This window comes from Microcaecilia unicolor, chromosome 1, assembly GCF_901765095.1.
Source record: "Microcaecilia unicolor chromosome 1, aMicUni1.1, whole genome shotgun sequence".
In the NCBI taxonomy this organism is placed as follows: Eukaryota; Metazoa; Chordata; class Amphibia; order Gymnophiona; family Siphonopidae; genus Microcaecilia; species Microcaecilia unicolor.
In genome coordinates this window covers 616,210,074-616,223,692 of record NC_044031.1, presented here as the reverse complement: position 1 = coordinate 616,223,692, position 13,619 = coordinate 616,210,074, and the positions used below count along the sequence as shown (strand labels likewise).

Below are 13,619 nucleotides of genomic sequence, written 5' to 3'. Positions count from 1 at the left end.
GTTGTCATATTGATTGATTGATTGATTGATTGATTGTGTGTGTGAGTGGGGCAGTGACACAGTATGTCTGAGAGTGAGTGTAAGTGTGTATTTTTGAAATAGTGAGCGAGTCTGTTAGGCACCAACATGTGTCTGAGAGTGAGTGTAAGTGGGGGTTTTTTTTTAAAGTGTGAGACAGTGTGGCAGGCATCAACAGTGCATTTGTTTAAGGCTTCAGTAGTAATTGTGCTGTTTTGGCAGCCTTCTGCGATTTCCATCCTTGTTACTATCCCCTTCCATTTCCCTGCACCGAGCTGTTTATGTGAAGGTTTATTTAGTGGTGCTGTGTGTCTGTGTGAGTTGGAGACATTTAGCATTTGTTAGCATGGCTGCGTTTTGAATTTGGGGTGGGGGTGGGTTGAAGTTGGAGGCAGCTTGTTTGAGGTGCCGGTGACGACGGCACAGTGGTAATTTTCTTGCTGGGAGGGCGTTTGTTAGGTAGGGTGCACATACCGGGAGCAGGAGCATGGGCGTGTAAATAGGAATCTCCTTCCAGCGATGTTAGTGTTCTCCTTGCTAAACAACAGCTCCCGGTAATACCACACAACAGCATCCAACGGGGTGCCTTGTACCGCCATGCTGCCTCTTCTTTTGCGCTTGTTTACGGCAGGGTTGACGACGCCACTCACTTCTTGTCCCCCCTCCCTCTGTAGTGACGTTAGCAAACTGACGCCGTGGGTCCACGGCCTCCGCCTTTGCTCCTCCTCTTCCCCCTCCCACCCTGCTGCCACCTGCTACTCCAGTACAGTGATTGTGTGTCTGCTAAGGTGTTTTTTAGGCCTATGGCACCATTGCTCTGCCCTCGACGTCATCACATTTGATGCGGGGGCGGGGCAGACAGTCATGGTGGAAAAGCGATCTACCGAAGCAAACACCCACAGAAGGTGAGCTCTCCACAGCAAAAACGACAGTCAAAACACACAGTGGATCCAAAAAAGTCCTCTCACAATGAGTGTCTTCCTGAACAAGGTCTTTATTAACAATGGCAGAATTGACCCGACACGTGACGTGTTTCGGCCGTGAGGCCTGCGTCAGGGGTCTATAAAATAATATAATGTACAAAACCATACGTAAAAATACAATTATAATTAAAACCATAAATGAAAACATGAACATACATATAAAATTTCTTATACAGATTTAAACCATTCAAACATCAAAATGAAAGATGCCAAGTGTATAGGATAAAAATATAAAAATATATAATAAAATATATGAATTTATAACTTTAAATCAATAAAGAATTTAAATTATGTAAAGGTATAAAATTATACCACATAGAGATAATGAGGACAAGGCTTAAAATAAAATACACGACGAGATATAGTATAAATGTAGAGAACATACCTAGTATTGTCTGTAGAAAAAAGTACCTTGTAGATCAGATGAAAAAATAGCACTAAAGCTGCTAACAACGATATCTATGAATAAATATGTAAAATGAAGGAATAAATCGATACATACTATCCATACATTCATATATAACAGAATGAAGTAAAATGAAAAGTAGAACACAGAAATATGGACAGGGATCCCAACAAATTGTATATGATGATGGAGAATAATGAAGAAGACCACATAGGTATGAAGATAAAAATAAAAACAAAAATGAAAATGAATACAAAAATGACATTGGCTGATTCATTTGGTAGCCGTGCTTTTTTCATTATTTCTTTCATTTTTGTATTCATTTTTGTTTTTATTTTTATTTTTATTTTTATCTTCATACCTATGTGGTCTTCTTCATTATTCTCCATCATCATATACAATTTGTTGGGATCCCTGTCCATATTTCTGTGTTCTACTTTTCATTTTACTTCATTCTGTTATATATGAATGTATGGATAGTATGTATCGATTTATTCCTTCATTTTACATATTTATTCATAGATATCGTTGTTAGCAGCTTTAGTGCTATTTTTTCATCTGATCTACAAGGTACTTTTTTCTACAGACAATACTAGGTATGTTCTCTACATTTATACTATATCTCGTCGTGTATTTTATTTTAAGCCTTGTCCTCATTATCTCTATGTGGTATAATTTTATAATTTTATACCTTTACATAATTTAAATTCTTTATTGATTTAAAGTTATAAATTCATATATTTTATTATATATTTTTATATTTTTATCCTATACACTTGGCATCTTTCATTTTGATGTTTGAATGGTTTAAATCTGTATAAGAAATTTTATATGTATGTTCATGTTTTCATTTATGGTTTTAATTATAATTGTATTTTTACGTATGGTTTTGTACATTATATTATTTTATAGACCCCTGACGCAGGCCTCACGGCCGAAACACGTCACGTGTCGGGTCAATTCTGCCATTGTTAATAAAGACCTTGTTCAGGAAGACACTCATTGTGAGAGGACTTTTTTGGATCCACTGTGTGTTTTGACTGTCGGAAAAGCGATCTACACCATGACCCTTTTAGAACGTTGGGAAATATGAGGCTTCATTAGAACGTTGGAGGTGCGTTTTATATAGAGAGATAGTGTATCAATTTTTTTTTCCTGTTTTGTAATTTTGGAAGCTCAATAAAAAAAAAATGTTAAGAGAATTTAAGAAGGCCATTAGGTTTTACTGTCTACAAGTTATTAGGAAATATATTGCGAGAGCCTGTGTTGATTAAAATGTTACACCTCAACTAGCAAACAAGCAACTTATGCAAAGTAAAGATACTGACGTGGCAGATTTTGGAAAATTCCTGGCTTTGAGCAAACTGGACCCTGCCTACCTGCCTGCATCTCTTGTGTTGCCTTGGTTAGCTTAGTGCATGTTTCCCCAAGTATGAAGGTTCCCCTTTAGCCTACCCCTAGTGACAAATATACATTTTCTGAGCTAGTGTACCTCCGGAGGGTTTGTTTTTAATGTAGTATGTTCCAGTGGATGTTTCACATTGGATGTTTTGGAATCATCTGCTTCTGTCTGCACTTAACTAGATTGGTTGACTTAGCAAACCTGATTATCATCTCCATGTTTTTCTCAGTGTCTATTGTTACCACCCTCATATATTACACTATACCGGAGGCTAAACTATCATGCCTAGTTTTTTGTAGGAGTCTGGCAGGTGTTCTTTAAGGAATTGTTAAAATTGGAATGATCACAGTTGGTTACAGCTGTGGTGCAGCAGTTAAGATGTACAAATTGAAGTAACAGACTTGACTGCAGTTTATTAGGAGCTCTGGGTGGATCATGTAGGTTTACATTTACTTCTTTTGCTGCTGTGCCCCAAGGAACTGAAAGTGAAATAAATGCACTGAAAGTTTTCTATCTGTGGGCATTTTTTTGAAGATGCACAGAAATGTTTTACAGGACCTCAATAGCTTCCTTCTCCTTTCAGGCTTCCAGCTCTATCAGAACCAAGCTCTTCTGAGGTTATGGTAGCATCTACTTAGTTTTCATAGCTTGTGGTGGTGGCATTGAGAGCCCTTTGCTAGGTTTTCTTTTTCTCCTGTCTTGCTTAGTCATTGTAAGCACTCTCTTAACCCAGGGGCACAGATTTTGGCTTTCTTTGGAACATGTTAAGCAAACACTCAAATTTGACTAGCAGATGTCGCAACTCTGTGATGATTGGGACTACTCCTTAACAGGCTTGTGGGCACAGCTGGTAAGTAGGGAGAAACTGGGCTCAAGAATCAAACTCCAGTCAAGCTAGCAGTGTACACTACTGCCATTGAACCATTCAGGCAACTCAAAATTGATGCATATTTTTAATTATAAAATTTGAGCAATTGAATCTTTGCTGCAGTAGCAGAGAGAGAGAAATTGAAAATAGCAGGACTGGTTGATCTTGCTGGGCTTCACTGAGATTCAACACTCTGAATAGATGGTAGCCATTAGTGTGGCACCCAGCAGGATTCAAGATGTCTTCCCATTTGTATTAAAACCTATGAAAAAAAAATAGAAGGCCTTATTTTTCAAATATGTTTTTCTCCAGCATACCAGCCTTTACTAATCAATATATTTGTACAGCCCAAGAGCTCTCCTTGCATTTATGCTTGGTTTAATTTGCTGCCAGTACCTTTTGCTGAGGTTTAATCTATATAATATAAAACCTTTCCATGGTTAGCATAGTCCCAAAAGGTTTTTCATTTCAAAAAAGCATACGCATGATATTTTCTGTGCTTTTAAACTCTCTTGTGTGGTTCTTTCTGCACTGCCTGTAGGATGATGGAGCAAGCACAATTCTCCGAGACATTGCCAGAGCGCGAGAGACTATCCAGAAATCGTTGGCTGGCGTGAGTACCTGTGCTTCCTCTCACCAGCTGGCTGGCTACCATTCTTCAGTAGTGTGGCTTATCTTGCAGGCCTTGCTCTTGATTCAGTAGTTTATATTCTGTGAGTTACACTGTACCTTGTCTGTTAGTGTTAACACTAGGTGTAGTCTAACCAACCTGCAACACCCATTTCTGAACAGCTACAATGCACTGGATGTGGTAGAAGGAAATTGTGCCTTCCTAGTGCTTTCCAATTAAATTTTTAATATACTGTAAGAATGGCTCCAAAGCAGTGTTTCCTAACATTCTTTCATGTTGTAGCACACTATTGTCAGAGGAGTTGGGGCAATGGGGAGGCATCACCTTGCCTTTCCCATTACCCTGAAGATTCATCTTTGTGATTCCAGTTTCCCTCTGCCATCAGAACTGCATGGAACTGGAGGCCTCTCATGAGACTTTACAGGACACTACATGGTTCTGGCTACAGAGGAAAACCAAAATTTCCACCAATAAGTTATACAAATAATATAGCCATATATTTCAAAACAAAATCCAAAATATTCATAAACAAATAAATATTTGGAGTAAGCATATTTTTACATTGTTTATATTCTTTTATAAATATCTTTGCAAGCACAAGATATCTTTATAAATATGAATTTTATTTTTATATTTTTATTTATATTTCATTATATGTGAATATGTATCCTAGATTTCACTCATTTATAATTTTACCTGTTTATGAATGTAATGAACCACAGAGAGCAAAAGAAAGGCCAAGAACAGAAGTAGGCAATTTATGTCACCCTTTCAAGGGGCTTCCTCAGGGAGTAAATCTAAACAAGCAAAGTGGGTTGTGCTCCCCAACCAGCAAATGGTGACAGAACATGAACTTTAGTGACATCATTGCTACTATGAAGATTGGTTCAGTCCTGGAATTCTCCAGTATTCTCTGCCTCCACCAGTTCTGGATTGATGCAGTGGTAGCTGGTGAGGTCTGGCATCCTGAAGCTTGGGTTAAGACCCATGTTCTTTGCCAAGCCAGTACTGTAGGAGTAGCTCTGAGGGTCAGTCCTCATGACCACCTGATTGAGCTCCAGCGAGATATAGCCCTTGAGCCAGGGCTGGTCTGTAGGCCTCCTGTGGTGAGCTTCTGGTCCTGGGTAGTGATAGCTCACAGGATCCCTGCTGGGGTGGGGATGGTAAATTAGGGGTTATAGGGGGGGGCCCTGATTCTCTCTCTTATCAGTTGCCTTCTCTCCTGTCTCTATTCTGTTCCCTCCTTTTCATCCCACTGGTGGCACCCCTTAAGTCTCAGGTACGTAGGCATGCCAGCAGGAGCTCCAGGCCACAGGTGCTGGGACAAGTTGGGGAGGCAGTCTAGCAGGGCAGGTCCAATCAAGCCTGGCCATGTCTGATCACTGGAAACTGTGGTGCTGGGGGAATGCAGAGGCTCAGATTGACAGCAGATCCAAGGCTGTGTATGCACAGTTGTAAGGTGGGATTTTGGCAGGTGGCTGAAGTCCATAAGAAGCAGCTGAGGTATTTTCCCCACTGGTGAGGAACACATCCATCTTGGCCCAGTTCTGCCTGTGTCTTGCACAGCGGGACTCAGGAGGGGGAAGAGCTCCAAAGATGTGGGGTGTCCCTGGGAACAGTGGTGGAGAAGCCTCTGCAGGACGTCAGTCAGCTCTGGTCCTGGGATGACAATTGCTACAACAGATTACAAGCATGTGCCAGGACAGTCAGACTGAGAGAGAATTTGGGGCAGGACTTGGAGATTTTAAAAGGCCCACCCTGCATGAGAGGGTTTGGAATTCTTCCTCTCTCTATTAGAGCTTGTGGTAATTATTTTGCAGTTTAGTAAAAAAAAAACATTTTTTTTCTGTATACATGGCTTTGCAGATAGTGCATTTGCAACTTAGTTTGTTTTCCTGTGATGTTTCCAACTCTGCTCTCCTTGGATTGGGTTTTGTTTGGTCAGGGATTTGAAGTCCACCCTAATTGGGAATTGCTTTGCTACGTTGCACAGGGTCTGGTATGGACACTAAGGAAGGAGACTGATTAATTTTCTTTCCTTTAGTCCTACCTGACCAGTCTAGAAATCCTCCCTAGTTCAAAATTAATGAACATGCTTCCAGTCTAAAATTGTTCTCCTGCTTTCTTATTTCTTAGTTTGAAGAATTGTAAAATAGAAGCATTTTCAGTCTTCATAGGATTTTCAGGCAGCTCCTGACCATGTTGGAGAACTGTGGGTTTATAGTATAGTCATGTCTTGTAGGTAAAAACAATGGATGAATGTGACATTTGACAGGATGTATGAACATGGGCACCATTGCTTGATCATTCGAAATATTGAGCATCTGAAGCCTCATGGTGCCCGTAAGGGACAAATCGTACAGAACTTTGTTTCTGTCTCTGTCTGCTGGTCAATGGATATAACCAACAAGTTGTGAACTGGTCTGGTAGGACTTAAAGGAAAGAAAATTATTAAGAAAGACATAATTTCTCCAATCATTTATTTTGTGCTAGGTGTTCTTGCTTTCTTTGGAATAACTTTGAGGTAATGATCATTCTGGCCACTTGTGATAAGAACATAGCAACATTAAATTCCCTTATACGTATCCCATGTACCATCCCCCCTCCCACCTCCACTACCCTTCTCCTATGCTCACCTACCCCTTGCTCACACCTTCTCCTACTCCCTTCTCCCTTGCCCATCTCCACCTACCTATCTCCTCTTTTATTATTCTGCTATACTTAAATTTTGTGTATCAATACTCTGTAAGCCCTATTACTATGTGAGTCGCATTGAACCTGCTATGAGCGGGAAAGCGCGGGGTACAAATGTAATAATAAATAAATAAATAAAGGCAGATAAAGATCAGGCAGCCCATCCATGCCATTGACTATCCCTTCCTCTCCCTTAAAGATCCTATGTACATGACCCAAGCTTCCTTGAATTCATAGTAACATAGTAAATTACAACAGATAAAGACCTGAATGGTCCATCCAGTCTGCCCAACAGTCAAACTCATTATCAATTCATGATTAAATCAACAATGAATGTGATATTATATACGTTATCATGAGTCTTTCTTTGGCGTTTCTGGGATATAGACCGTAGAAGTCTGCTGACTCTGTTCTTATGCTCCATCTACTGGAGTTGCTGTCAAAGGTCACGCCAGCCTATCAAATCCATGTTGTCATTGCGGGGACCAAGACCATTAATGTCTGCCCAGCTACTGAAGTGGCCATTGAAGCCCTTTCCAGCTTATCCTAAACTGTATTGCCATATACAGACACAAAGCTGCGAATTCTGCCTGGCACTGGCCTTAGTTCTTCACAGCCAGAGTAGCTGTCCAAGTGTCAGTCACACATCCACCCCCTGCAGCCATTTAAGGGGATTTTTTTTGTTTATTTTTGCTTTCTACAATCTGTTTTCTAAATATGGTTCCTCTGTGTTCATCCCATGCCTTTTTGGATTCCATCACTGTTTTTGTCTCTACCACCTCCCTCAGGAGGGCATTCCAAGCATTGACCACCCTCTCCATGAAAAAGAATTTCCTGACATTACTCCTAAGTCTGAGAAGAAGGTAGATCGCAGAAGCGAGAGACTGAGGTCCCCCAAAGGAGTAGTGTGACCAGCAAGGCACTTCCAAATAACAACAGGAAGACGGAGCTACGGTAGAAAAACTTTATTCTTATAATGCCTGACATGGCATCGTGTTTTGGCCAACTGCCTGCCTCAGGGGTCTACAATAAACAAAACAATTTAAAACGATTGAAATCAATAACATGTATATAAAAAACATATGCATGTAAATATACATGTGTACATCTATATAAGTAATAATAATGTGAAAAGATACATAAATATAAAAAGACAAAATATGCATGTAGTAGGTGTGGCATTTGTAATATACAGAGTTACATATAAAAGGAATCAAAAAGGGGAAAAAACGCACCTTGGTATGAATGTATATAGATTTGGGAGTTTTGAGCACTTGCTGTCTGTAATAGGGAAAAGGATATATCTGAGAAAGAGGTATAAACAGGCGAGTGGAGAAAAGAGGAGAAACAGGGGTGGGCAGAACTAAGATGTGCTAGAGAGAAGAAAGGAAGATAGAGAATCACCATGAAATAATGTGCTAATACGTGAGAGGGGAAAGGTAACAGGAGATGGAGGAGCATCACATCAGCAGGGAAAAATTTAGTGTGTGAGAAGACAGTAACAAGATAACCAGATCACTAAACAAGAATACTGAAAAGGAAAACCTGGGAGACAGTGCAAGAGACACTAGCTGTGTGTAAGAGCACATAAAAAAAGGAAACTGTGCACCAGCCGTTTTATTAGAGCCCATAAAAAAGCGGCAAAACTCCCAAGTCTATATACATTCATACCAAGGTGCGTTTTTCCTTTTTGCTTCCATTTATTTATAACATAAACATGTTCACACTTTTACATTAGAAATGACACACTCATTGCATGTACTTTTTTTTTATATTCTTTTCTGACTCATATTGATATGATTATATTAACATGTTTTTTTACCTAGCTATATGGCTGTTCCTCTTTTTTTATGTAACTCTTTGTATTACAAATGCCACACCTACTACATGCATATTGTCTTTTTATATTAATCTTCTCACATTTATTATTTATTTATTTATTTGTAGCATTTGTATCCCACATTTTCCCACCTATTTGCAGGTTCAATGTGGCTTACATTGTTCCGTAATGGTGAAGTACCACTTCCGGAAAAGAGAAATATATAGTTGAGGTATTGGAGACAGAGAGGATTAGGTATTCATGTACTAAAATTCATTGTATAACAACAAATAAGAGGTATTGGATTAATCTTCTATCGTGATACAATTATTTGGACGATCGGTAATGTTAAGCTTCAAATCATAGCAAAAATTAGTATGGACGGTTTGGGAATAAAGAGTTATGTGTTGTGTGGATCCAAGTGTAAATTTTCTTAACTGGCATTTAGGATGGATTAGTGTGGTATGCTTTCTTGAATAGGTTGGTTTTCAATAGTTTGCGAAAATTAATTATGTCTTGGGTTGTTTTTATATATGTTGGTAATTCATTCCATATTTGCATACCTATATAGGAGAAACTGAATGCATATGTTAGTTTATATTTTAATCCCCTACAATTAGGATAATGGAGATTCAGGAACGTACGTGATAGACTAGTAGAGTTCCTGGCTGGAAGATCTATGAGGTCTGACATGTACCTTGGAGCTTCCCCATGTATGATCTTATGAACCAGGGTGCAGACCTTGAACGCAATGCGTTCTTTTAGTGGAAGCCAATGTAATTTATCTGTTAAGGGTCCTGCGCTTTCATATTTCATTTTGCCAAATATGAGTCTGGCTGCCGTGTTTTGTGCAGTTTGGAGTTTTTTAATAATTTGTTCTTTGCAACCAGCATAAATTGCATTGCAGTAGTCTAGTTGGCTTAATACTAACGATTGTACCAGTCTACAGAATGTTTCTCTTCGGAAGAATGGTTTTATTCTTTTGAGTTTCCACATAGAGTGAAATATCTTCTTTGTTGTGTTTTTCGCATGGTCTTCCAGTGAAAGGTGTCGGTTGATAGTAACTCCCAGAATTTTCAGACTCTCCGAGACAGGAAGGGTAAAGTTTGGGATACTTAGAATGGCAGGTTTATACTTGTTGTATTGTGATGAGAGGATGAGACACAGTGTTTTGTCTGCATTAAGTTTCAGTTCATAATCAGGAAGCTGTAATTGATTTCTTTAGTGATTTCTGTTAGGTCATGTTTACACGGGATATAGATCGTGACATCATCTGCATAGATAAAAGGATTGAGACCTTGATTGGATAGTGTTTTGGCTAATGGTGCCATCATTAGATTGAAAAGGGTCAGTGAGAGTGATGATCCTTGAGGAACTCCACATTCCGGTTTCCAAGGTGATGATATAATCGAATTTGATATTACTTGGTATGTTCTTTCTGTTAGGAAGCCTTTGATACAATTAAGTACGTTTCCTGCAATTCCAAAATATTCTAAGATGTATAGGAGTATTTTGTGATTGACCATGTCAAATGCTTATACTTATATAGATGTACACATGTATATTTACACACATGTTTATACTTATTACACACATACTTATACTTATATAGATGCACACATGTATATTTACACACATTTTTTTTTATATATATGTTGTTGATTTCAAACATTGTTTTAAATTATTGTTTTGTTTATTGTAGACCCCTGAGGCAGGCAGTTGGCCGATACATGGTGCTGTGTCGGGCATTATAAGAATAACATTTTTCTGTCGTAGCTCTGTCTTCCTGTTATTTGGAAGTGCCTTGCTGGTCAAACTACTCCTTTGTGTGGACTATTTCTCCTAAGTCTACCACCCCACAGCCTCAGCTCATGTCCTCTAGTTTTACCATTTCCCTTTCTCCAGAAGAGATTTGTTTCTATATTAATACCTTTCAAGTATTTAAACGTCTGTATCATATCTCCCCTGTCCCTTCTTTTCTCTAGTCTAGGCTATATATATTCAGGTCTTCAGTCTTTTCTCATATGTTTTATGGCGCAGGCCCCATATCATTTTTGTCGCCTTCCTCTGGACTACTCTAGTCTGTTTATGTCTTAGCAGGATACAGCCTCCAAGCTGAACACAATACTCCAGGTGGGGGCCTCACCAACAACTTGTACAGGGTCGTCAACACCTCCTTTCTTCTGCTGGTTACTCCTTTCTTGATGCAATCTAGCATCCTTTTGGCTGTGGTCACTGCTTTGTCACATTGGGTTTTTTTTTTTTGCCTTTCCCCGTCTGTGCATATCATCTCTCACCTCCTAGGACATGCAGTTTCCTTGGGTTTCTACTCCCCAAAGGCATCACTTTACACTTTTTTGTATTAAATTTTAATTGCCAAATGTTAGATCTTCTAACTTTTGCAGATCCCTTTTCATGTTTTCCATGTGAAGAGGGACCACATCCACTCTTCTTCAATCCCTCGGAACCTCCCCCATCTCCAGTGATTTATTAAACAAATCTTTGAGGACCCACCAGAATCTCTCTAAGTTTGCTCAATATCCTAGATTGGATCCCATCCGGTAAAATGGCTTTGTCCATCTTCAATTTTACAAGTTGTTCATAAACACATTCTTCTGTGAATAGTATGATATCCACTCCATTTGTTCCTTTACCAGCTGATCGTGGTTCTTCTCCAGGATTTTTTTCCATGAACACAGAACAGAAGTATTTGTTTAGTACATTCGCTTTTTCATCTTCACTCTCCACGTAGCCATCCACAGCATCTTTCAGTCTTACAATTCCATTTCTAGCCTTCCTTCCTTTCACTAATATACTTGAAAAAAAGTTTTGTCTCCCTTTCTTGCATTCCTAGTCATTTGTTCTTCCGCCTGTGCTTTCGCTAAACGTATCTCCCTCTTGGCTTCTTTCAGCTTCTCTTGTCTTTATTTTCTCAGCCACTTGTTTGAAGAACCATATCAGTTTCCTTTTCTTCTTGCTTTTATTTACTCTCCTCATGTAAAGGTCAGTAGCCATTTTAATAACTCCTTTCAGGCTGGACCATCGTCTTTCCGTTTCTCGTATGTCTTCCCATCCCCCCAGCTCTTTCTTCAGGTATGCCCAATTTTGAAGTCAGTATGTTTGAAATCCAGGACTTTAAGTGGCTGCCCTCTGCTCTAGCTATTATATCAAACCAAACTATTTGATGATCACTACTGCCCAGGTAGGCACCTACTCTTACATTAGACACAGTTTTCGCATTTGTGAGCACCAGATCCAGCATTGCTCCTTTCCTCATGGGATCCATCACCATTTGTCTAAGCAGAACACTTTGAAAGGCATCCACTCTCTCCCTGCTTCTTTCCAATTCTGCAGATGGAACTTACCAGTCCACATCCAGCAAGTTGAAATCACCCAGTAACAGCACTTTCCCTGTCTTTCCCAACTTTTCGACATCTGCAACCAGGTCTTTATCAAGCTGCTCCGATTTTGTCTGAGGTCTATAGACAACACCCATGTGGATATAGAGTCCGTCTTCCCTTTTCAAGGCAATCCATATTTCTTCTTCCTTTCCCCAGATCCCCTGCATTTGTCACTTTAATATTGTTTCTGACATACAGAGCTACTCCACCTTTTTGAACTATCTTTATCCTTCCTAATAGGTTATATCCCGGTATGTTTGCGTCCCATTCATGGGAATCATTGAACCATTTCTCCATAATAGCGACATCTAAATCTGCCTTTATCATCAGGGCATGCAGATCATGAACTTTGTTGCTTAGACTGCGAGCATTTGTGTTCATCTTCCAGCTACTTTTCAGTGGCAGTCTCATCCTGTGTAGTTTTTTGTTTAGTATTACCTACTGTGGTATTGCTAAGAAGTGAATTGCTAAGATCGTTGTTTTCATTGCTTTCGTTACTACTGTTGTAGCTTGTCTTTTGCTGGGTGTGACTACCTGAATTGACCTGCTTCCAACTGCCACCACCAGCTTCTAGTTTATTTATTTATTTGTTACATTTGTACCCCACATTTTCCCACCTATTTGCAGGCTCAATGTGGCTTACATGGTACTGTAAAGGCATTCCCAAGTCGGTTGAATAACAAATACAAGGTTCAATTGTGGTTGAATGAAGTAGGTGTGTATCAGGCACCATGAAGGTCGAAGGGAATGAAGGTTGTGTATTGTCCAGTACGATCATTAGTTGTGTTGTATTGCTGGGTGTGGGGATTTACGTTGAATCGGTGGGGTAAGCCTTTTTGAAGAGGTTGGTTTTTAGTGATTTTCTGAAGTTTAGATGGTCATGGATTGTTTTTACAGCTTTTGGGAGTCCATTCCATAGTTGTGCACTTACGTAGGAGAAACTGGATGCGTAAGTTGTTTTGTATTTAAGTCCTTTGCAATTTGTATAATGTAAGTTTAGGTATGATCGTGATGATCTGATTCTGTTTCTGGTTGGTAGATCTATGAGGTCTGTCATGTATCCTGGGATTATGCCGTAGATATTTTTGTGGACAAAGGTGCAGATTTTGAAGGTGATACTTTCTTTGATTGGGAGCCAATGCAGCTTTTCTCGGAGGGGTTTAGCACTTTCGAAGCTTGATTTACCAAATATCAGCCTTGCAGCTGTGCTTTGGGCGGTCTGGAGTTTTTTTGCGAGTTGTTTTTTACATCCCGCATAGATTGTGTTGCAGTAATCTGCATGGCTTAGGACCATTGATTGTATTAGGTTTAAAAAGATTTCCCTCGGGAAGAAAGGTTTTATTTGTTTGTTTCCACATTGAATAGAACATTTTCTTTATTACGAAGTTTACTTGGCT

At 39.4% G+C, this 13,619-nt stretch overlaps 1 protein-coding gene across 1 annotated transcript in view; it reads left to right on the top strand.

Annotated features, from left to right (window-relative positions):
- Positions 1 to 13,619, top strand: part of EEF1D (eukaryotic translation elongation factor 1 delta) — a 185,472-nt gene that overhangs the window by 42,876 nt on the left and 128,977 nt on the right. Inside the window, exon 3 of the mRNA XM_030219907.1 lies at positions 4,219 to 4,290. Within this exon, the coding sequence (XP_030075767.1) occupies positions 4,219 to 4,290 (72 nt within the window). The remainder of the gene's footprint in view (positions 1 to 4,218; positions 4,291 to 13,619) is intronic.